General features: G+C 43.2%; 1 protein-coding gene across 1 annotated transcript; it reads left to right on the top strand.

Annotated features, from left to right (window-relative positions):
• Nucleotides 1-251: 251 nt before the first annotated feature.
• On the top strand, nucleotides 252-24,273 carry nkd2b (NKD inhibitor of WNT signaling pathway 2b). Its single transcript, XM_070912358.1, has 10 exons — nucleotides 252-390; nucleotides 528-554; nucleotides 662-753; nucleotides 19,650-19,710; nucleotides 20,564-20,691; nucleotides 22,091-22,186; nucleotides 22,340-22,481; nucleotides 22,609-22,666; nucleotides 22,781-22,908; nucleotides 23,058-24,273. Exons 1-10 carry the CDS (start codon nucleotides 366-368, stop codon nucleotides 23,678-23,680), a joined length of 1,380 nt encoding a protein of 459 aa, XP_070768459.1. The 5' UTR covers nucleotides 252-365; the 3' UTR covers nucleotides 23,681-24,273.
• Nucleotides 24,274-25,119: the final 846 nt, after the last annotated feature.

The following is a 25,119-nucleotide window of genomic DNA, read 5'->3' on the forward strand; positions in this document are numbered from 1 at the left end:
TGTTGTTTTATTTTGTAAAATCACCCACCGGAAGTAGCCTGCATGTTGCGTCTGTCTTGACGCTGGCTGCGTGATCTCTGCTGTGTTCAAAGCGCTTCCACATTCAGTTGGACTGAAGGGAAGTCTGGAGGCAGACAGCGAGTGTGCCCCGTCTCCCTCATAGATCCTTTTAACAGAAGTGTCTTGTTTCTGCACAGAGACAACAGATGCTTCAATGAACGCGCGGTTTAATGACCTGCCTTTGGATGAAGTTGGAGTTTTCTTCTTGCAAAACAAACACAATGTGACCATGTTGAGTCAGTGACTGTGTTATCCTTGTCCGATTTCGGAGTACCTTTATTGATCCAGGGAACAGGGACTTAAGAATGGGCAAACTTCAGTCAAAGCATGGTAAGAAATGCTGTAGCTGAAAGCACTGAATGACAACATTTGAAAGTAGCCTATGTCGATTAGCTTATGTCATTGATTTTATTATACAAAAACTAACGATTGTCTCTTTTGCATCCCTGTTTCTGATGGATCTGAAGCGTGTAAGCGCAGAGAAAACCCTGAAGGTGAGGATGAGCACAGGTCATTTTGTATAATGAAGGTTAATAAATGGTGATAATCTGATAAACGATTGGTTGAGCTTGCTGATCGGTGTGTTTCCTTCACGTCTCAGGAGACAGTTTTGTCGTGAACACCTTCCTCCGGAGAGGGATGGAGGAATGTGAGAGATACAGCGCGACGGATCACAAGCTGAAGAACATGCAGGTATCAGACATTTATGTCTTTATTTACAGCTTGTTTTTCCATGTTTTAAGCCCAACAACATTTTTATTTTATTTTGATTCCCTGTTTTTGATTAGTATTAAATGAAGGCTATGGAGTTTTGCCCATAATAACTAGTAAGACTGTTTAAATACAAACCATGAAGCATTTCCAAGAGTAAAACAATAATTAGGGCTCCATAAAAATCAAAGAAGTTCTCTGATTTATTTTGGCAGAGATGATTCTTTAATCCTGTTCTGTTTAAATGGTAAAATGTTGACTGTTACTCTTAGAAATAATCATTGCACTTGTCCCTCTTGTTATATGCTCTATGTGCAATGTTCATGTTTATTTAACAGTTTTACATTAACAAAATTCATAATTCATTATTGGAACAAAAAAAGTGTGCCAGGCATGTGTAAGTGCGTGTGTGTGTGTTTGCATGTGCTGATGGGATGAGTCTGTCAAGAACTTCAAAGTTTGTCTGGCTGAAGCTGTTACATTCCCTCCTCCTCCTGAAAGATGAGCTGAGAACGTCTTGACTTAAAGGGAAGCAGACTGTATTCACAAAGCAGGTGTGGAGACACGCCGATGTCTTTGCAAAGTTGTAGCTTGTTGTTCTTTCTGTCATGTCTGGCTCCGGCACAACACTGCAGCGGTTATTCTCCTGCCAGCATCACTGGATGGGTTATGACAGCCATGAGCCCTGTGTGTGAAGCGGCTTGGCAGGAGCAGCACACACACACACACACACACCCACACACACACAGACACAGACACACACAGGCTGGATGGAAAGGTAGTCGTTTCTCAGACTGAGGGATATAAAGTTTGCTCTTGTGGCTGCTGGCATCATGACTCAGGGCTGTGTCTTTTTCCTCAATGCCTCCCATTCTAGTGCGCGCTCCCAGTGGGCAGCCCTCTGTGGCATAACATTACATCACTTCAATTAGCGCGTCGTTTTTTGAGGGGTACAAGAGTCCCGAGCTCTCAGACAGAAACTGCGGAAATTCACACAGAGGCACTGACAATCTGTGAGGTGGGTGGTTGTAATAGTGGAAGAGTTATAGATGATATCAGGGCTATAAACCGCCCACTCATGGCAAATTAAAGGAGAACTTTACTCTGCTTCAGAGGAGTTTGAGTTCACACTCCTCTGAAGGGAAACCACCAAAGGCATAAGCTTGACACTTATTAGTAGGTGGGTCCCACCCTCACTTCTATCAAAGTCATGCGCCTGATTTATTTAAGTGTCATTAGTTGGTTACATTAGAAGCTTGTTCACAGACCAGAACTCATCAGCATTTAACTAAGCAGTCCCTCACTTTTCCTGCTTCCTCTGAGACTAACTGAGGATTTATTGAGAGGAAGTGGACAAAACAAAATGCAGTCACATCTGTTACAGCATATACTGGTCCTCATACGTATATATTTAAATAGAAAGTAAGGCTTTTTTGAGGCAGGAAATAACATTTACTTATCTTTTTGCCATATCATTCAGGCTATATATTCTACTACATAGAGTTTTTGGATTTCTTTATATTATGACATCACCAAAAAAAAAAGAAAGAAAGAAAGGAAAGCATTTTCAGTATTGTTTTTTTGTTTTGTTTTGGGAAACAAATGTACGTGTAACAAGTTACTTTGAACTGAAGTGACATTTCTACATCACAAGTTTGAAGCAGTGATAATGTGCTGGGTGGAAACCCAAAGCCTGATGCAAAGTAGAGCTGACATGATGAGTAGATTAACTGATCAGTCCATTGACAGAAAACGAATCGACAACTGCTTTGATGATTAATTGATAGACCGTTTAAGTCACTACCTTCTCTAGTTCCAGTGTTTGAATCACAAGGATTTGATTCTTTTCTTTGTCTAATGTGACATATCTTTGGGTTTTGGACTGTTAGCTGGACAAAACAAGCAATTTGAAGACATCACTTAATATGATCAATAGGCAGATTAACCCATAATGAAACTATTGGTTTGCTGCAGCCCTGATGATGAAGTATCAAATGCCAAATAATCCAGTATCATGAATAAAACTGATGCTATGACGATATGTTGCATACATACTCACTATTGTATGGCAGAGGCAATATGTGACTGCCTGCTTGTATGCAGTGAGAGCTCTATTCAAGCTGTTTCAAATGAGCCTCTGCCTACATTAATGTAAAGATAGACGATGTCCCCAGGGAGGTTTTTTCATGCCATGTAGTTTCCCATCACACAGACTGACTTTCAACAGCAGATAGAATTGATCTCTGCTGTAAGACAGTAACGCCATTTCCTCGTTTGATCCCACATAGCGTTAATTAATTCTTCACTAGGATCGGATTACGTTGTCACATTTCCAGATATAATTATTGGATTACGGGTTCTTAGATGTCTGGGCTGCAGACCATGATTAAACAAGCCCAAGTCAAATAGAAAATAGCAGCAATTATATGATTTTTTTAGGGGATTTGAAGTTTTTAGATCAATTTCAGCCACATTTTTCTCCTCCTGAGTGTTTCAGCATACGACTCTCACCAGATAGTAGTTTCACCACTTATTCCTGGTTGATGAGCAGCAGGGACAGTTAAAATCACTTATGATTTCATAGAGGAGGAGATTGGCCAAAAACACTGTTTAGCTTTGACCATCCCCCTCCTCATTGTCAAATGGGGGAGTAGGATTCCTGAGCTGTCTGGCTGCGACTTCAAAGCGCAGAGCTGGGAGTTATAAAAGGGCTCTGATATCAGTGGAGCCTCCGAACCCTCACCCCTCTATCCCCCTGCCCTGTCCTGGGGGATGGGCTGAGGGATGGAGTACAACCAGGGGGGAAAAAAAACAAAAACAGAGCCCATGCCATCAGTTTTGTAAACATGTGAATCTCCTCAATGAAGCAGTCATTTCTCGCCAACACATTGTGAATCCTTTGCTGGGCTTGAGCAAGAAGTAACAAAAGATGAAAGGATGCAAAAATCTGTTTAAATATTGATATTGCTGCGAGCAATGATTCAAGATTACAGCTGGCAGGCTGCCCTCAGATTGTAATCCTATAGGCTCCTGAAAGTGTGGTCTGAGTGGACAAAGAGAGCGTGATTCAGCAGGATGAGCCAAGCCATCCTGGCTACGATCATCATTTTGACACTTTGTTGCAGGTGTTCAAGACAAGTCTTAACTGTTAAAGCACCTGGTGTATTGTAGAAATATTACAGGTGAGATCAAAGTGCCAGTCCAAGGTTTAAGCGCCCACCCCACCCCCAAAAAATGAGCCTAGCCTGTATTTATTGAATATGTAAAATGCAGAAATGTCCTAACCCTGTACTTATCCAAACCTGTGTTCATTAGTGGAAGAGCTCTGTGAAGGTTCACTGTGTTTCACCTCTGGAAACATCAACACATCAACAGTCCAGACCCTCTCACACACACACACACACACACACACACACACACAACCACAGTGCTTCATTTTGGAGCTTCAAACAGACATGCTTGGGTGCCCAAATAATGACAGGCTAATTCAGCCTTTCAGCACCATCTTTTGTCTCAAAACTTCCCACAGACTTGGCCATGTGAAGAGGGAGTGTGTCAACATTTTCAGTTCCACAACAAAGACCTTTACTATTCCACTTTGAAAGGTTAATTATATCACACTTGAAGTAAAAAGGCTCGGTTAGGGATTCAGTTGGATGTAATGATGTGCCAAAAAGCTCCAAGACGCAAATTTATTTTGACTTACGGAGAGTTACATAGCACTCACCCCTCAATAATAAATTGAGTTTAAGAGCAGAGTTCCCAAGCAGCTCACTAAACTAATTGTAAGCTAATGTTTTTTTAACATTCATTTGGAATCTGTGAATAAGACTTTCCCCTTATATAAAAATCCTCATTTGGCGACCCTGCTCAAATGGATGTTATGTTTGGACAATTTTGCCGCTGGCCATTTGGGTATATCTGCTAGTCACCATGTTAATTTTGAGTTTGCGCTATTTGATTTGGATCTGAGGCCGGGATATATGTGTAACCTTAAGGCTGTGACCCTGAATGCCATTTTATTTTTCAGTACACAGCCACAAGTTTAAAACGGAGGTCATTTCGTTTGAGTTGAGTGTTGTGGATACAAGCTCCTGAAGAGTACTTGAAGACTTCTTTTAAGAAATATTCTTGTCAGCAACATAGCATGCCTTTTCACCTCCGCCTCTCTTACAACCACAAATGACAAAAAAAAAGCCTGTCGCTGATGCAGCACTAGCAGGGAGCAATACATGGTGGAGAGGAGACAAAAAGGTGTCCTCATATATGTACTGCTTTTGAAGGGACTTGAAGGCATTTGGAGAGTTTGTTTTTTTCCACCTCTTTTTTTTTTTGAAATTGGCTTCACAAGAAGGCGAGCTGTGAGCCTTCATCTCTGAATGAAAAGCATGTGGCTGGCATCCAGAACAGCGGGGTCTTTCAGCACAGCCCCGGCAGACATCTGTTCCTGGTTTGTACAGCAAAATCCTGGAGCAGGGAGAGGGGCAGTGGTGGAAATGGGGTGGGAGAGGGTGGCGGGGAAGAGGAAAAGAGGAGGAGGAGGAGGAGGAGGGTTTAAGGGTGTGTTTTTTCATGGGGGAGATATTTGAGGGGTTTTAAAGGTAGTGGGGGAAGGGGCGTAATGGAGAGCCTCATCTGCCTTGTCCACTGCATTGTTTGGAGATGCTGGAGCTGACCATTGATCTCACCTTACCTTCTATATTAACTTTTAACAGCTGTTAAACATGCACATCACACCGCTGTGTTGGGACTCTTTTTCTATGTTGGTTGCCATTTGTCCAGAACAAACATTCACTTCTCTGTCAGTGTAAACATCATCACCTGGTTGACTTCCACCCTCGTCACAAGTGCAAAATGCTTGTTTTATCCATTCTTTCATGTTGGGGTGTTTTCGAGTATGTACCACCACATGGCTTCGGCCCTGTGCATTAACATGCGTCTCTACATGCATCTCGAGTGACCACTTGTGATTGGATCTCACTTCCCAGCTCTATATGGAAATAAACACATACATCATTTCCGTTTACAAAGACCAAATGCCTTGTTGCACTTCTCATGTCTTGTCTGCCGGTAATTAAAAGTATAAATAAATAAATACAATTATTTTATTGTAGTGGCTGCTTCTTGTTGTTTCACACGCGCGCAAATTAGTACGTACTTTCAGTTGAGTAGGCGTTCACACTGCTAAAAAAAATGTGGTCATATGTGGCCCAGACCACCTCCGAATGTGGTCTGAGCGATCGGATGTCAATGCATATTCAATGCATCTTGGGTGAATTCACGCCTGTACTTAGAGCTGTCCACTTGTGATCGGATCACTCAAGATGCATGTTCATGCCAGGTGTGAACAGGGCCAGAGGTCGAGTCCCTCTCTCACTCTCTGTCTGTATGTGAGCGACTGAGTGAGAGGTAAAGAGTGGTTTGTGTGGCCTGTGCCTAATGGAGAAAGACATTAGAATACTGCAGGCAGATTGAATGTTTATTTTTCTGAGGATATTTATACTGTTTGAAGTACTTTAAAGCAGTTTGCTCACTTTAACCCTAATTCCCCTGTGACCTGCACTCATGTAGGGAGCAAGGCCTCTCTCTGGCCATCAGGAGGAATCAAAGAGCCATCACAATCCTTCAGCACAAACCTACTTCCTACTAGATGGCATTGGGGAAAAAATGAGCTGTGAGCCCTATTGACCCTCCCACACCTTTGATTTTTGGGTCAAAATACATTTTTACACGGGGCCCAAGATTAGTTAAATCCTGGAGCCACCTTAAGTCCCTTAATGTTTTGGTGGATATTGTGCTTTTGTGGTGCATTTTACTAAACAAATGTGCAGTTACAATAATCAAATTGCTACACACTAATTGTCACACAGAGAACCTGAGGCCTCTAGTCCTGGGGCAGTCACCTGTTTTGCCCACTTGGTAATTGTTGTCTCAAATATAAATATATAAATTGTTTGACATTTTGAGAAATATGCTTAATCGCTCTCTTGAGAGTTAGATGAGAAGATCGATACCACTCTCATGTCTGTACAGTAAATATGAAGCTATAGCTAGCAGATTAGCTTAGCTTAAAGACGAGCGGTTCCTGCTGCCTGGGAACGTAGGTGTTTTGAATCAGCGAAATGCCGTCACGGCGGCTTCTGACTACTTCTGATCCTACTGGCCTGTACACCACAGGCTGCTGCTCTCCACCGTCCACTGTTTCTCTTCATTGATCTGTTTGATCTCTGCTGGTGACACAGTGAATAATTCAGGGAAACTCAGTAAAATCAACTCCTGTATTGTTTCCCTCACTATGGTTTCAGTAGTTGCCATGGTCATAAGGCGAGCCACAGTGGCAAGTTGAAATAGTTGAACTATCATAAGCTCTGACGGCAAAGAGCCTCAAAGGTGAAGGTTCGGCCTGACAGAAGCGATGCGTCAGCTCTGTCATTCATTTGAATGGATCTAGTCTGGTGGCGTAGTGGGGGTCCAACACAGTGGGCTGTGGCAAAAAAGCTGAACCTCAACTTTTGATGTGCAATGTCATCCAACAAGGTGCTGAGATGGCCAATCACATACATGCAAGTTTACATTTGCTTTGTAACGTGAACACTGTATTTCTGCTTTTTACCTCCCGACAAAAAATTAAATAATTGTTGTCAGAGTTGTAAAATCCTGTGTCAGAGAATTAAAAACTGTTGTATTGTGTTTTGTCATACGAGAAGGCTTCAAATTCACAGATCTGTTACTCAAACTGTACTTCCTGGATTGAATTTCATGTCTCAGCAGTACCTGAAGCAACACCAGCACCGCCCCCTGCTGATTTCGATTTCCGCTAAAGGTCATTAATTCACATCTTATATCTTGTTTGTTTAGGAAGTCACTGCACCCCGCCAAAAAATAGTCCCCCATGAGAACGTGCGAATTATGAGCTTTAGAGCTGGTACGCAGATCTTGTTACTCTTGGACAGAACCAGGCTAGATGTTTCCCCCTGTTTCAAGTACTTGTGCTAAGCTAAGCTAACCATCTCGTGGCTGTAGCTTCATATTATTGTACAGACGTGAAAGTGGTATCAATCAATATAAGCACGTAAGTAGCAGACTTAATGCCTATTTTTTGCCACAACTATCATAAAAATATCAAAATAGACTATTTCTTATTAACTGGCTCTTTTGGTTTTAGTGACAAACGGTTGTCGTACCACAACAGCATTTTATCCACATATTTGATGGCATAAATGATAATTATAATTTCTCCTACAGCTCAAAAGAGAATAAGATATATTTAGACGAGAGAAATGACAGTCGCTCAACTTCCTTCGTTACTGGAGCTCTCCTCTGCAGACATATGGAATGAAGCTCTGTCGCCTTTGGAGCTATCTCAGTCCCATCATCGCCGCTTTGAAGTCACTTCACGTCACTGCCTTTCATGATATTTATGAGATATCTGTTTGTGTACTTCAGAGATATCAGAGTAGCAGGACCGGATTGCAAGCCAGTCATCAAGCGTGCAATTGAACTTCCTGAATGGAGCACATCCCAGATTTTCAGTGACACTATATGACCTAGACGTGCGTGGTCACCGATGACAGCAGGGAGACCTCACTTCCCCTTCATGGTTGGTGCGCTGGTGGCGCTTGGGGGCAGCCCCGCCGAGGGTTAACACTGGTCTGTGTCTTTGCTCTCACTCCCTGCCAGGGGTAAGAAAATACCTGAAGCTGGAGCCCAGTGCTTAGCGCTGACATTTTTGGCAAAGGCTGCTGGATCCAAGTCTGTGTTTGATCTTATGCTTCTCCCAGCCAAGTAAAACACCGGGAGACTCAAAGGTTATTACATTTTAGTGTGTAAGGTATGTTTCCACATAAACCCCTGTTCCCCCTTAGAAAGCTTTAGCTCTTTTCCAAGTGGAATTCATTTCGCAAGCCTTAGAGCAGCCAGGGGAATATCATATTTTTTCAGTTATGGTTGTTGGTGGTGTTATTATATGCTGTCATTATGGCCGCTGTTAATTGATTACATTGTTTACATTACATCTTCAGTGAGTGTAGTGCATGTGAGGAGTTCAGGGAGAAAACGGGATGCTTGAGACTAAATGTATAACTTAAACATTATCAGAGGAGACATTGCAGATCTGTTTTGATCAATATTTTGCTTCTTTTAAAGTTTGCAGACTGAAAGGGAGACTGAGGTTTTGGTTGTTTGTTTAAAGAGGACAGGGGATTCCTCTTTTGGACACGAATTTGTTATTCTATGAATTCAGCCAGTGGAAACTTGAGATTGTCTCCACAAAGGTCAGATGCTGACCTGACATATATTCCACAATACAAGCGTAAGGGAAACTAAATAGCAGTGTGCAGCACAATACAGATAGCTATGAATGACTTAGAACATAAATCTTTAGTATGAATACCTCTACACTTGTTGTTCGCGTGAGAAACTCATCAACACTCCTCAGGTTGTGATGCCATGTGCATCTCCTTTTGGCCCTTTGGTAGATTACACTCACCCTCTGTATTGTTGTTAAAAAAAAAACGGCTTCAGAGTCACTGATGAATGCTTAGAAACTTCATCCTTGCTCCACATTCCTGAATCTGACGCCCTGCTAGCTTTGAGACTGGAGAGTGAAACACCACACACCACAAACCCTGGCTTCCTGTATGCAAAAAAAAAGAAAAACAAAGCAGAGGGCACTCAGAGCTGCTGGCATTGTTACTCATTGTTGTGATGCTCTGCTGTTTAAAACATCTGCTTTTCAAAATAGTCTTTACATATATGCTTACCATATACACTCCACGTGTCCCTGGTAAGAGTATTGACATGATTTTGAGTCTTCATTCCATACAAGGAGTCGGTACCTTAAGTTAATTTGATGTTCAAGGACCTGGAAGAAAGTGTGGAATTTATAGCAGAACTGTGTTCATAGGTCAACACACTTTACACAATATCCATCATCCTGTCTTCCAATTTCATATGCAGTACAGAATACCATAGCACAAGATTTATCAAACACCCAAACCCAGACCCCCGAGGAGTTAGACATCTTTCTCTCTCTGCTGTGAGCTGAGCCTCCCCCTCTTTGGGACCCCAAGCCTGCACATGTGTAGGTATCGCTATTACTCAGCTCATAAAACGCCACAGTCCCATCTGAAAGTGGTTAGCTGTTGAAACACACTAGCAGCTTCAAAAGCTCGGATCCAGGCTCTGCAGACAGCGCAGGCCTGGCCCTCCTTCTGCACATCACATTCCTCTCCGATGGGGAATGGCGGCAAACTTGCTTTTGTTTCACAAAACCTGTTCCCGTCATCAAAAACCTCAACGGGTCTCAATTAAAAGGAAGTGGTTTATTTTTGTCACGGGTGGTCATTTTTCAGGGGAATTTAAATAGGGATTGCCGAATTGACTCTGCGTGTGTGTTCAGAGGAAATAAGAATTCAGCAGCTCTCACATTCTGCGTTGGTGTATTTATATACCCAAACACCTTTTGTGCTCTTTCTATATGTGACAGAAAGGGAGGGACAGGATGAAACAGTGCTGAAAGAGGCCACTGTTCTCATTTCCTCTGAAGGCAGCCTTCTTTTCTTCCCCCACCCATTTCTTTCCTGAGCCCATCCACTTCAAAAGCTGACCTGGCCCTGTGTGCCATGTAACATGTTTACCTAAAGGCTCATTTCAAATAAACAGCAGTTCTCCTTGAGATGCCTGCCCCCCTCACTGAAAGCCTTTCAGAGACACCATCTGCTCAGAGGAGGTGCTTCACAAAGAAAACGCACTCTTCTAAATCAGGATTTTATGTTTTATGTTTTATTTCATGTTGGTTTACAAAAACAGTACTCAGCTTAAAGTGTACCAAAATGTGTTAAAACTGTGTTAAAATAGAGATAAAAAAACACCTTTGGCTCATACAAAATCCGCTGCTGAAAGTTCCCATAGGTAAATACAGTTCTTAGATATAGTTGCTCTGCAAGGTCTTTCTCTATAACCAGCACCTACTTCTTCGTGTTGATAGGGGCTAACAGATCCTATCACTTCAAGAATGCCGGAGTATCAGAATATCTGAACTTTGACCCACAGTGTCATGCGCTTAGCTTTGAGAAATCCTGGCAGCACCTGATTATCTCATAGCTTTTAAGGTGTTATTGCACATCAGCCCCTTCTGCTTTTTGAAGCACAAATCGTCTTTCAAGAACTTTTATCAAACACTAAGTGTCACACTTGTGCTTTTAAGTGGACCGCCTCCAGACTTGCTGTGTGATAGAAAAACAAGACTCCATCAGACTTGTAGCTTTATACCTGAGATAAGATAAGAGTATACAAGCAGCAAAGCTAAGCCAACTCAGCTCATGTTTAAGTACTCTTTCATATAGCCTCACAGTCCTGGTTTCCAGTAATTATGGCTGAGAAAGCAGCAGCTCTCTGTGCGCTCTGCTGGGCTGCCCTCTGCACCATAGCCTTTTGATCTGTGCTTGTGCCATGGATGAATTACGTTGCAGAATTTCACACTGGGGAACAGTGTTTCAGACACACACACAGCTAGTCTGTCAGGTCACTAAAGTGCACACATGGCAGCTTCAGTCCAAAAGGAAGAAGCACAGATGTTGCCGTCTCGCCGATTGTGGCCTCAAAATCTCTACTTGGCATATTTCTGTGATGTGTCACAAATAAAAATTATAATTCATGGTTTGCACCACGAGGCTTTAAAATTCTTGTCTTGTAGTCACGTTTTCAAAAGTAATTCATCATACGCATACCCTCATATCCTTTTTATTTTTTCGACCAGTAATTTTCTTTGAGAATAATTCAACAGAAATTTGAATGAGCTTTGCATGATTTTGGTGCATCAGTAATTGGCCCATGTGCTACTTTCTTTTTTCTACATCTCATCTGTTCATCTTCAGCTTTCAACTTTGTCCCCTTTTTCATGGGAAGTTGCGTCTCATATGCCAAAGCATTACAGCCAGTGGCCCTTTAGCAGTGGTCCGTTTTACATACCCCGGCTTCCTTCACATCGTCTGAGGATCACGGAGTCTCCTCTGCTTCCTGCGCCCAGCAGGAGTGTATTTTTAGGAATCCTCAGGAAAACACTTGGTGTTGACCCTGGAATGATCCCCTGTCCAGTTCCAGGCCTGTGAGGAACTTCACAGCTTGGAATTAAGCCTGTTCTTGCAGTGTCAAGAATTCTCGTGGTCTTTTGAGACTGGCAATCCCCATCGGCTGGAGGAGACGGCGGTACCGGACAGTCAGAGAGAGTTGCACAACAGCAGAGAGAGATAGGAGATAAAAGAGGTGCAGCCACTGTGAAAATGCAGCAGCTCTTTTTTTTCTAGATGTCAGATTTGATATATTTAGTGTAAAAAAAAAAAGTGTCTGCAAAGCCAAGACATTTTCTTACCAAAACAATGTTGGCAGGATGGCCTGAGGCCTTCATAGTAAGGCTGAACAGTACCAATTATGCAAACAAGTGGTGTCTCCAAGGACCCGAGGTTTGGCAAGTGTCATTGAGAATAGTTAGACTATAGATGAGTTCATAGGGGCTCTTCCTGTGTGCTTGCCTGTATACCTTGGTTATTTATTGCATCCTACTGCACTGAGCTCTGTATTTTGGCTGGCTCTGACCTGTTTCTCCCTGAGGGCTGAATGTAATAATAGTACAGTACAACAGCCGTCCGTCTCTGTTTGCCCAATATGCCTCCCAGATGAATGTGTTGAGAGTTCATGCTACATTACTGGCTGATTGGTCACGGCCGCAAAAGCTCCTCTTATCGTGTGCAGTCACATGGATCTGTACTTCTCTATGCAAGTTACCCAGAGGGAGCAGTAACTAGTGGACTGTAGAGCTGTGGTTTTGACCCTGAACCTGTTCCTATCCTGCTTGAAGACATGTTCAGGAAACCAGCAGGCAGCTCATCCACCATCCAACAAGGACTTAACAGCAGGAGTGCCTCAGATTTAAGTGAGCAGCCAAAAAGTTAGATAGACGGCATCATTCAAGTGTGTACTCCAGTTATTCCCAACCAAGGGTCCTTACAAGGGCTTACGCATTTTCCAGGGGGGTATCTGAGAAGGTCAACTAACTCAAGTTAGCCCACTCCGATTATAAATTGGTGTGGTCGTGATTTTTAGTAAATTTAATGTTTAAGCTGCCCATCAACCTGAGCCAGGTTCACCACATGTTGCAATTGAGAGCGGGTGAAATAGGGAGCTAACACACTGATGGATGGTTGAAATAGTAACATTTTTGGAATAGCGAAAAGACAGATAAACAGTGGAGCTAGTTAGTTAACTGTATAGATAAACAGTTGAAAAGTAATAGCTAAAAGTAATAAAAAAAAAGTTGAAATAGCTAAAATGTATAAATAAACAGTGGAATAGTTAGCTAAAATGAATGGTTAAGTTGAAAATCTTAGCTAAAAGTAATAAAGTATGCAAAAAATAGAGTTGATGAAGAGGTACTTGAGCTCAGCTGACAGGGCTGTGGGGCTACATCAGACAAAAAGGTTGGAAACCACTCCACATGTAAAGCTTGGGCAATGTTGCTGCTCTTCCACACTGGCGCGCAGCTGTCCTTCCCCAACATGGTTTGTTTACATTTCTCAGTCACCCACAGGAGCACTGTAACGCCTGTAGCTCCACCAGCCTCCAACCGCAGAGCCTCGCCCCTATGAACTGCCAGGCCTGGTTTTCAAAGCTGTGACTCAAATCCCTTTGCAGCTTAACAAAACGAGCAGTGAAAACAGTGTTGTTGGTGGTTATCTCACAGGTGAGAGCAATTATAACTGACATCTCAATAGCAGACAGACAGCTGCAACCTGACACTAACTACAGTACACAAAATGCGCCCTTACAGGTGAGAGTGATTGTGCTGAAATGGTTTTCACCCAGCAGAAGCAGACAAGGCAGAGAGGTGCTTACAAAGCCTTGGTGACTGTAACTGACAGACAAACAGTTTGAGGAGTTGATATATGCTAAACCCCTGGCTACATTAGATCATTGCAGCTGATCACTTTCAAATACCACTCAGCTGGACACTTGTGGAGAGTGCATGACTGCGCGAGAGGTGGAGTCGCTTTGGACCATAATGGGATTGGCGTCGCAGCCACCTCACCCACAACCTGGCATTCTGAGATCCACTGTGTTGTTTAAAGGGCCTGTGGAATGTGGAACAAATCCCCTCAGCTTTATCGGCCTGGGCGCGCTCCCCATTGGCCGGGCTTAAGAGCCAGGGGCCTGCGCGGGAGCTTACAGAATTTCACATGGAGGCCAGAAACAGAGGAACATCCTGTTTGAGTCTAACCGCCTGTCCCACACTGGCTTTGATATGCCGCCGCCTTGTGCACTCGCTTCTTTCTTGTTTGTCAGGGGGTGTGTGCATGTTTGAAATGTGGACTGTGTATGTCATGTCTGGTTCCTGTGTACATGTTCTTTTTAACGTCTGGTGCTGCAGCATAGTTGTTAGTCAATTGAAAGAGAATAACCTGCCAAAACTTTGATAATTGATATAATTGTTTAAGTAACTTATTAAGCATATTCGTCAAAACATTTGCTGGTTGCAGCTGAGTTGCTCCTTTTCTCTAACTAGTATGCCTCATCGCGAGACATGTAGACTTGAGACATGGACTTGACCACCGCAAGACTTCACTCTCTAAAGACTTGAGTTGAAACTTTTATGCAAAAACATTCAGTCTTGAGTTTTTACCTCAAGACTAAAATCTCACAACGAAATAAAGTAAGAAGACATCGTCACTTCTGACTGTTAAAAGAACCCAATTTACTAAACTTTTGTTGGAGTATATCATTAAATGTTTGAGTGCATATAACACATGGCATTGGTCATATAAAAGTCCACGCAGAGACTATTGCATTACACCACCAAGCCCTGTTACCTCTGAATTAAAACAACATGCTCTCTGTGGTGCAGTCGTAATGTGTGTGGCAGCACATTTCAGGCTTTACTTTGTGTTTTGGATATAGTGAACCATGACAGACACTTGTGCTTTTCTCTTTCCAGTGACTGATCAAATACATTAACAGTGTTATGATCTACTACCTCTATAATTTAATACAGTTGCCTAACCCAGATTCATGAGTGTGATTCCAGTCACTGGTATGAAGCACATGGTTTCCAAGTCCCTACAGTAGCTGCCTGTGTGACAGCTGAGAGGAGGGCACTACATTACATCAGACTCCTATCAAAGCCCACTTTAATGAAGGCAAGCTGATTACAGCACCGGTGACAGATGCAGGGTGGTCAGCCAGTGATGCTAATCTTTGTTTATGCCATCCAGCAGGTCATAATCAAAGTGAGAGAAAGATCAGTGACAGGGTGAGGAGGGGACTGGAGGGGCGTGCAGAGTTTAGGAGATTTCTCTCCTGATTGAAGGGGAGCGGGTGACTTTCTGTGGTTTACGTGCTGCTCTCACATAGACAGGCAAGCATGCTCATCTCTCCCCACAGCTGTTGTTATACTAGGACCGAAGAGGCTTCGCCCCAGTGATTCATGTCCTGCCAAGGGAGAGGTCTTGCCTCCTGTTTGACCTCAGAGAGAGAGAGAGAGTCCCACTACCCTGAAAGGGCCATATCTGGGCCATCTTGGCCACATGGGGCCAGTCCAGATGACAGGATGGGATTCTGCTCTGATCTCATTTCCATTCATAGAAAGACATGTCATGGCACACTGATACATAGATAAAATACCTAATTAGTGGACAAAGGCATGTTTTAGCTGTCTAGTAAAGACAAGGATGGACAAGGGTAAGGTTGTGGTTTTTGAGGATGAACTTGAAAATGCTCCAAACCTTTACTGAGGGTCCTTGGCTCAGTCATTTTAACAGTGCACAGTTAAAAATTGAATCATAAAAACACGTGTTTATATTGTGATTGTGATGAACATTATTAGGCAGGCTAACTCAAATCCAGCAGTATATGCAGTACTGTTTGTTTTAATATTGCCACTCAGTACTAGCTGTGTTGACTCTGAGCACCATAATTACCCTGACTTGGACTGAACCAAAAGGGAGAGGGAGCTTTCTGTTCAGCCGTCAAGAGACCAACTTATTGTTCTTTCAGTGTCTTGCAAGAGGAGAGATAGAAGTTGTGCAACTGGCTTTCTCTCTTTAGCTCCCCATATTTTCAGCCCAAGCCCCTTCCCCCTCTCTCCACCCCTCATCTCCCTAATTTTTACTCTGCGTCTCTTCAGTGTAACCGCTCACATCTGGTTTTGAGTCAAGGCCAGGTTGGTTTCTTCTGGAATGGAGGGCTTTTATTTCTCAATGGCCCCACTCCCTCTCCAGTTTCATTCTGCGGTGAGGAGTGTTCAATTTGTTTACGAACTGGTGTTCCTTTCTTTATATCGATACTACTCAATCCTCATTTTCATCATTGGGGAACCCACAATCATCCCCAATTAATGGCCAGTGGGAGCAGGAATGCTGGTCGGCTGGTGGTCATCAAGGTTTTCCTGTGGCGCCCTCCTAAGTGTCAGATCCAGGTGACTTTGTATTTCTAGAAACTGTGTACATCCTGGAGAACTCCCACTGTTAGCTGCTCAATATTTGACTCTCAAGACACTCTGTGCATCAAATTAAGGAAATAACTGAGATTGTTGGCCTGGTTAGGACAAGGAACTGCAAGGTACAATACACTTAAATTAATTAAATGTACAGTTGTAGCACCTACTGTACTGTAAAGGTCGTCTTTGAACTAAACTTGATGTAAAAAGAAAATAAGCTATCTGAAGTATTTCAAGTAAACCACAGCTTTTAAATCATGTGAAGAAGCATCCAGACAGGATCCTGTTTTTGTATTTTTTTCCCAGCATATGTTTGTACTTGGATACGCATCCAGACATCTTATCATGTTGCCATATTTCATACCCTGAGGCCAGAGGAACTGTGTAAACAATCTTCATGTTAGCCTCCCCTGTTTTTGAAGATGTGATTTTCAACATCAGTTGTGCATCATATGGTTTGAAGAATGGACTAAAAGAAGTGTGTGTACTTATATTTAGGTGGTGAGCTGGGGGGGGGGGGGGGGGTGAGAACAAAGATGTGCAGTGTTTTCCAGCGGGAGGATGGGTGGTAGGCAGGCAGAGAGAGAGAGAGACTGCTGGGGGATGTCTGATGTCACCTGGTAGGGAGCTATGAAAGCCTCCCCTGGTTACCCTATCCCACATAAAAGTCTGGCAGTAGGCTGAGGCTTTAGGGAAGCTTGGCAGAAGTGCTGCATTAAACAGGAACAAACATCACACACCTCTCTGTCTGTCTCTTATGTCAAGGCGTCTGGGAGACATAACCTGTTTACATGGAACACTGTCAGTGAATATTTCCGATGCACCGTTTTTTTTAAGACAACGGAGATCTAATACCTTATCATCTCCATGTCATTTTCATTGAAGCGTCTCACACATGTGGTTATCCATCTGCCGTCCCCCCCTAACGTCACACACTGTGTAGGTGTGGATATCCTGGGTTTCAGGTGTACGCCACTGGTGGAAAACAAGGAACACTTTGCTCTCCAAAATGTTAACACGTTTGCGTAGCCTACAGAGCAGTTTGTGATCTGATAGTGAAAGAATGAGAGCTGCTAGATGCCAGAAAGCAGTTAATTACACATGTGGTGGGCAGATTTGAGCCCGGCACTGTGGGCGATGTGAATGGAGATGCCATGTGTTTAGACGTTAAACTGCAGACTGCGGTCAGACCCAGCCTGCTCTCTCATTAGCTCCCCCAATGGATGTAATGAGCATGGAGGTGGCGGTGGTGGTGGTGGGGGAGCCATGTGTTCAACACAAGCCCTGCTGGTCCCCTCCTTGTGCACTCAGCAAGACGTCCCCTGATATCTGAATTTTAATTAGAGACAAGATTCACTTTTGGCAGTTGGTTGATTGATTTGTTTCATTATATTTAACGCTGAATCCTGTCTTTCATTTAGAGGTGCTTATACCTTGCTCTGCACCCTCATGGGAGCGAGGAAGAGAACGAATCAATGGTTGTCTTTGATGTTCCTCTGAGCTGCAGAACAGTGTGTCTGTGTGAGCTCCCTCTTCCTTACACGCTGCCCTTCATTAAGGGACTGCGGTACAAAGCGGGAAGATAAAAGCATCCAGTGCAGAAAGGAAACAACAACTTGGCTACAGAAACCACAAAAAAAGATGGAAACTGTGTGTGTGTTTTGTTTTTACACTAGTCTGGTTTTCAGTGTGTGTGTTTGGTGATTAAAGACTGCAGCTTGTTTGGGGCCCAGGGAAGCGGTACCAGTTGTCTCCACCTTTCCCCAAAGCCTTCCAGAGTCTGTAAAAACCCACCTCGACCTCTCCCACTGAGCTCACAGGGGCTGGAGTAAGCAATAGAGGCATTATCTCCTCTTTAACAAACCACATCCTCCTCTGCTTCTACTCTTATCTGCTTCTCCCCTCTTCCATCTTTGTTCCTTTTGTCTTTCCTTCCCTCCTATCTTCCCCCTTTGTGCCCTCTTTCCTCGTCTCCTTTCTTTCTTCTTTATTCCTCCTGCTTACTTCCTGCCCCTCTCCTGTTTCCTTCGACTCCCATTCCTCTGCTGTTTTCTCTCAATGTCTCCGGTGGCCAATTTACAGGGGGTGTCCGAGCCTTGACCCTGACACTCAACCCCCCCCCCCCCCCCCCCCTTCAGTGGTGAAGGTCAGGGCCAGATTACAGGCTGGAGGTATCATCCTCTGAAGTGAGGAATAATCACGGGCTCTGAGATTGTTAAATAGAACCACAGGCCCTGGCGCTGTCATTACTCTGAGAGAGAGAGGGGAAGGGGAAAGGAAAGGGGGGCTCGTTCACCTAAACACATGCAGATGTTCAGACTCTCGCTTGAGCCTCGGCTCTGTTGAAGGTACATGGAGTTCTTTTGTTTTCTAGCATCTATCTGTTTTTTATTTGTCTCGTTTCAGTGGGCCCCCTTGATTCAATCTGATGAGATTTTATTTCAAAGTGTGCATGGAGCAGCTTAGAGGACTGAGAATGACGTAAATAAGATGAATCATTTGTTGTTTAAATACTTGTGGTTAGGGGCCTGTGCTGCACTTAATTTTCATTGTTTCCACAATCCAGTTGTAATTAAAGAATGGCTGTGTGTGTGTATGTGTACGCGCCTATGGAGGCCCTGTTGCCTTTGCCTCAGTGTGCCTCTCCATTAGCACATGTGTGGGATAGTTATGAACACACTGTGGTTCTGTTTTATGCAGGATATAGATTATTCACATATGACAGCAGAGCCTTTTTCCCTTCCACCCCTTTGTCTTGCTTTTGTTTTACGGCTATTGAATTGTGCATTTAATCAGCCCCATTCTATCTGCATGGAAATTTCCATCTGGCAATTATTCCCCATTCAAAATAAATACACATATGTTGCTGAGAGCTCATTGTGAGGTTTGTTTTACATAAACCAAACTGCTCAGAGACAAGGTTTCAATGAGAAGTACAACAAAAGTTTTTTTTCCCTAAACTCTGGGCTTCGTCCATCAAACTCTCCTCACTGGGTTCCATGTCAAGCAGGATGAGAATAAACAGGTTGGCTAAGAGAGAGAGAGAGAGAGAGAGAGAGAGAGAGAGAGAGAGAGAGAGCTCAGATGATGAAGTGCATTATGGAGTTTTTGATGGATGCGAGGGGTCCATTTGAAGGGCTTGGAGGAATCTTGAAAGCTTGGCCGTGGCTGCGCTTGCTGTGTCCCAGACAGTGAAACACAATAAGCGTGCAGATGTTCAAAGTGTTTGGCCACGCTGGAGCCTCCAGCCCTCTCCCTCTCATCTGAGTAGGAAATGCTTTAGCTGGAACTGTTTGTTTTCTCTGTGTCTGTGGTCTGAACTGTAGATTCACTTACATCTCTGACCCCCCTCCTCTCTCTCTCTCTCTCTTCATTTCTTTTCTTGTCCCAGGAGTTTCCAAGGGGTGAGCTGAAGGAAGGACAATTCACAGATCAACACTGTCCCCTAGAGGGTAGGTTGAGAAGGATGTCTTCTCACTCACTGCTAAGCTTTATGCTAAACTAATATAAATATTTTATTCGGCAGAAAGCAGATGTAACATTGTATGATAGATGAGCATGTATGATTCAATAAATAATTCAACCTGAAAGCTGGTATATGTAGAACTGTATGATATCACTGTATGCATTTATTATTTCAAGATACTTCCATGTTAAATATATATGATGATTGATTAAAAATAAAAATATATTGTTGGTTTCTCCTCTGGTGGATGCATCAGTCAGATTAACTAATAGGTCTGCATTGTCTTTCATGTGATGTTTATTGGGTAGACATTTTGGGTTGTTACCAGGCTTTCATTAGAGCATACCAAACTCCATGGACCAGGGATAGATTTTTAAAGTAGTGGCCACATAATACCCAATACAAAACAAACACCTGTAAAACTATACTATGAAGAACAATGTCTGAGCATCACATGCACGTTTAAAAATCTCTCTGTATTCTCTTCTGTAGTCATAGTCTGCACAATTACAAGGCACAAAGTCCAATATAAAGATAGTTCGGTTTCATTTTTGTGGGAGAACACAAATGTGGAGCCAGAGAACGACAGTAATGCACATGTGTTATTGGCACAAAAGAACAGAAAGCCGTGTGGTGAGCATTTCTCATTGGAAGGAATGGACTGTCATGCTTGGATACAACATTTCTAAACAAAGGCACAATCAACATCTCAGTAAAGTTTAAGATCTTGTGAGAGTTTGAGATGTGTAACTACTGAACTACACAAAATGTTGCCTAATTTCTGTGTGAAAAATCAGTGTTGTTTTGTCTAACTCAGATGTGTCCTCTTGTGTTGACAGTGGTGCTTCCTCCAGAGAAGGCTGAGGGCTGTGAAAGCTACCTGCAGTACCTGCACTCAGAGGATGGAGAGCGGGAGATACTAAGAGATGCGACCAAAGCTTCCGGGAAGAAGCGCATCAGTCTGGATGTAAGCAGTTATATGACATTGTACCATGGTTTATTTTCCAAATACAGTACAACTCATGTGTTTATAACAAAGGGGTGGTATAGGGACTCATCTAATAGCAAAAACATCCAGGGTTCAATTTGCTATGCAGGCCTGTTCTGTAGGCTGGTGCATGTTCAGCCAGTGTTAGCACTTTTACCACATGCTCAGGTGGATTGGGTCTAAATTGGCAATAATTATTAATGGGAGTTTGAGTTGTTTTCTATCGGTGTTAGCCCTGCGGTGGGCTGAGGGCCTGGACGTGGTGAGTCAACATTGGAACAGGATTTTTTGGGGGTCAGAAAAAGGTCTCTACTAAGAGATTTTCCAAGAGAACTGAGTGTTGAAATTTTCAGTTTCAGTGAGTGAAAATGATTTTAACATAGGTTTAAAAAAAATAAATGCATGGTGGGTAACCTCTATCCTGACCACTGCTGTTTGCCTTCACCCTGTGCACAGAACATCTGTCTGTATGTTGACACTGCTACAGACCATATCCTGATTGAATTTAGAGACCAATAAATTGAATATATAGATTGCAATGTTTAGACGTGCATGTTTTAAAGAACTGCTTAGATCTGCCCTTTGATGATCACTGCTGGTTACGTGAGCTGAGGAGATATTATAGAACCATAAAGGGCTGCCTCTCTCCCTGGGGTCTCCTCCCTTGTAAATGCACACTACCTCTCATGCAGTGTCAGCTCTCCACCATGCCTGCAGCAGGGCCTATATTCCAGATGTTTATTTTTCCAATTATGGCCATGTTACCAGATACATCTGAATCAAAGTCACTGCCAAAAAAGTTGTAATTGAGAATACTGCTTGCGCTCATTTTTCCTGGAAGAAAGTAGAAAGACAAGGTCATAGTGGTCCTGACTTTTTTCTCCGTGCTCCCCCGCACAAGGTAAAGATCTGTTGTTACATGTTGAAAAGCTAATTTTCAGTTGGCCTCTGCTCTATTGCTCTCAAGATGTATGGAATCATAAAAAAATATTTTTAAGCGTCCTACACTTTTTTTTGTCGGAGAAGGCAGACTTTAAATGTACATGCTGATTAATGCAAGGTTTGATTTGATTGTGATCGGAGGGGATAGCGAATCCCTCTTGTTAACAGTAAATTCCCACGCAGAATGAAGGAAAACTACACTAATTTTCTTTCGAAAAATGTTTATGAATCACACAGACAGACAGACAGTGGCTGTGACGATTAAACTGGACATACTTTGCTGCCCCCTGTTATCATAAAAGCTGCTGTGTTTTGTCTTTGACATACATGATAGAGGTATTATTGCTTTGTTCATCATTGACAAAAAGATGCAGATTGAAATCTTCCAATTGTTTGTGTGTATTAATTATGATTAAGAACATGTTTGTGTCCACAGGACTTGGAATGTGACGTTTCTGTGGAGGATGACAACCGCCAGGAGTGGATTTTCACTCTTTATGACTTTGACAACAGTGGGAAAGTTACAAAAGAGGTGCGTGTGTGTGTGTGTTAGACAGCAGTGTTATTTTCTAACTGTGCTCCGTGATGTACTATGTCTTCTTAATATTGATATCTATCCCTTTCACATGTTATTCTGTCAAAGGCAGGATTACAGACTGTACTTACTGTTCATCTGTCACTATAGGACATGTCCAGTCTGATGCACACCATCTATGATGTGGTGGACGCCTCCGTGAATCACTCCTGCCACAATAAGAGCAAGACTCTGCGTGTCAAACTGACTGTCACTCCAGAGCCCAGGTGCCACAGAAGAGAAACAGGAACAGGTAAATGAAAAACAAAAACAGCAGCATACCTCAGTCATTATTTATTATGTATTCCCTGTATATTTGTATATTTGGGGGGTAGTGTTGGTTCTGATTCTCAGACTTGCTCCTTGGTTTCTCTCTTCAGATCGCTGTCACCAGGAAGAGGGGCGTTCAGCTGACAAGCGGCTGTCCTCCCACATCAGGTCAGTACACATAAAGTATACTTTGCTTCGAGGCTGTAATATTGTAATAACTCCTGCAGATTAAATTGTGTAAATAATTGATGGTATACTCATTTGTCCACTAATAATTTTTAGCAGCAGAGGGCAGAGCAATGAGGCGCCGGCCACTGAGGGTCAGCATTACTGTGTGGATGAGAACACAGAGAGGAGGAATCACTACCTGGACCTGGCTGGTATAGAGAACTACACCTCCAGATTTGAAGGTAAGTGTCTTTATATAGACTCAAATTTACATTATTATATTACAATGGCAGGTTGAAATTTACTATGCAGATGCTGTGGGGGAATAAATGTGTGTTATAAATCATATTTGAATAAACCACTGACCCTGTGTCTCTGGCCTGTCTGCCAGGAACCACCCCTGCCTGCCCTCCCCCAGAGGCTCATGCTCGGAGCTCCCAGAGCCAGAGCCGCTCACGCTCCCAGGAACCAGAAACCCAAGTTGTCCACCAGCGCCGCTCACAGGTCATCGGCGATAGCTACAACCCTACAGAGTCTCGAAGCAAGGGCACACAGTTTCTGAAATCCCCCAAAGGAAACTACAAGGGAAGCGGAGGGAATAACGGAGGCAGCGGAGGTGGCAAATCCACTAAATGTCACGGCCACCACCCGCCTCTGCAAACCATGCTGCACAGTGGCAGCGCAGCAGGACATGGGGGTCAGGATGTGTACCACTTGCCACACCAAGCCCAATCCTCCGGCCACCACCAGCACCCTTTGCAATACAGTCACAGCAAACGCCTTAGGGCAAAAGCCAGAGAGGCCATGTCCCCATCCAAAACCCCGCTGTCCCCTCAGTCCCACCCCCAGCAGCAACCCCCTGTTCCCTCTGTACTGCCAAGCCTGGAGAGAGAGCAGGCGTCTGGCCCGCCTGGGAGCCCAGGGTTTGTGGTTCCTGTCGTCCAGCGTCATGAGCACCACCACCACCACGAACACCACCACCACCACCACTATCATCATTACCATCAGACATGACCGCATTCAGTGTGCAGTGACTGAAACTGTACAGGACCAACCACAACCAACCACACCAGTCTGAAGGACTTAACGTCATCTCACGAGTGTGTCATGCTCTGTCCAGGATCTTTGTATTCTCCTCTCACAAGCTATACAGATATATCCCCAGATTAGATGTATTGAGGAATCGTGTAGTGTGACGGCAGATGATATTGGACCGGAAGGATTTTTTTTTCTGAAGTTACTGTGTAATAACAAAAGATGTGTGGCACAGTTTTGGAGTTTTTGTAGATTTTCTGCTGGGACTGCTGCGATCGTTACCAATGTTCAGTAAGGGTACAGATGCCAGAAAGGAACAGGTCAGAGGACTTCTGACGTAACATCCTCTCCCTCCTGATGCTGTAGGTCGAAGTCCCTGGAAGCTATATGTCAGAGTAGGTGTGTTGTTCTGTGTGAGACCTTTCCAAAACATGGATCTCAGGTGTAAAGGTGCTGCTACTCTCAAGCTTTTCACAGAGGCTTCTTCCTCTGGGAGGCCTGATGTGGACTGAGGGGTTTCCTGTTTAAGGGAAGGGGGGTATGAAATCACCACTGCCAGTTTTAATGCAAAAATATCTCGCTATATGTATAAAAAAATCTATAAATGTAAACACATTTTACTGTATAATTATTATACTGTATATGCATATTTCATCATGGATATAATTATGCATATATGTATTTTGTCTTTTATATATTTTAATAAACATTATATAGTTCATTTATATTATTGCAGTAACAGTTTGTTTATTTCTGCTCATGACACACTTGATTATGGTGTGTCTGCTGCCACTGTGTGGACATAAATAGAGCAACAACAGCACAAAACCACTCAGTATGATGCTACTTTAACATTAAATGACAATAATATGATAACTAAATTCTACTTGTGGTTTAGAATAGAAAGAAAAGAGCCTGGTGGTAGCTTGTTTTGTTTTCTGGTCATTTTAAATGAATGGGGGGAAATCGGAATCAAGGCTGATGCTTTTCTGATTATTGACTGAATGAGAACAATGTCTTTTCAGGGATTTGCAGTCATTTGATCAGAAAGTAAAATGATTAACCTACTATCAAGTGATGGTTTTGCTGTAATTATCACAAGGAGGTGAAGAACCGGCATGCGTGTGATTTAAGGTTAGAGACAGACAGCTGATTTTGGTCAGCATCAGCAAATGAAAAGCTCTAAATGACTATCAGCTACATAAATATACTGTGAGAACAGCAGCAACTATCTACCAGTAATACTTAATGCTTTTACAGTTACCAGATGGTGCACGATTATCTGGCCACAAAGGTGACTATAACAGAAAGGCCTTATTTTTGAAAGCAGAAGTGTCTCTTTCTGTGTGCACTTCCCCCTCATTTTCAGAAGAACAGAGGCCTGGCTGTTTTGGTAGACGCTAAAAGTGTGAACTATG

The sequence above is a fragment of the Enoplosus armatus genome, chromosome 9 (genome assembly GCF_043641665.1).
Source record: "Enoplosus armatus isolate fEnoArm2 chromosome 9, fEnoArm2.hap1, whole genome shotgun sequence".
NCBI lineage: Eukaryota > Metazoa > Chordata > Actinopteri > Centrarchiformes > Enoplosidae > Enoplosus > Enoplosus armatus.

Bases quoted from the DNA above. Each gene is read 5' to 3' on its own strand.
- nkd2b (XM_070912358.1), top strand. From the start codon at position 366: ATGGGCAAACTTCAGTCAAAGCATG. The intron at 20,692-22,090 runs GTAAGCAGTTAT...TTGTGTCCACAG, and splicing joins AGAAGCGCATCAGTCTGGAT to GACTTGGAATGTGACGTTTC. The intron at 22,187-22,339 runs GTGCGTGTGTGT...CTGTCACTATAG, and splicing joins GTGGGAAAGTTACAAAAGAG to GACATGTCCAGTCTGATGCA.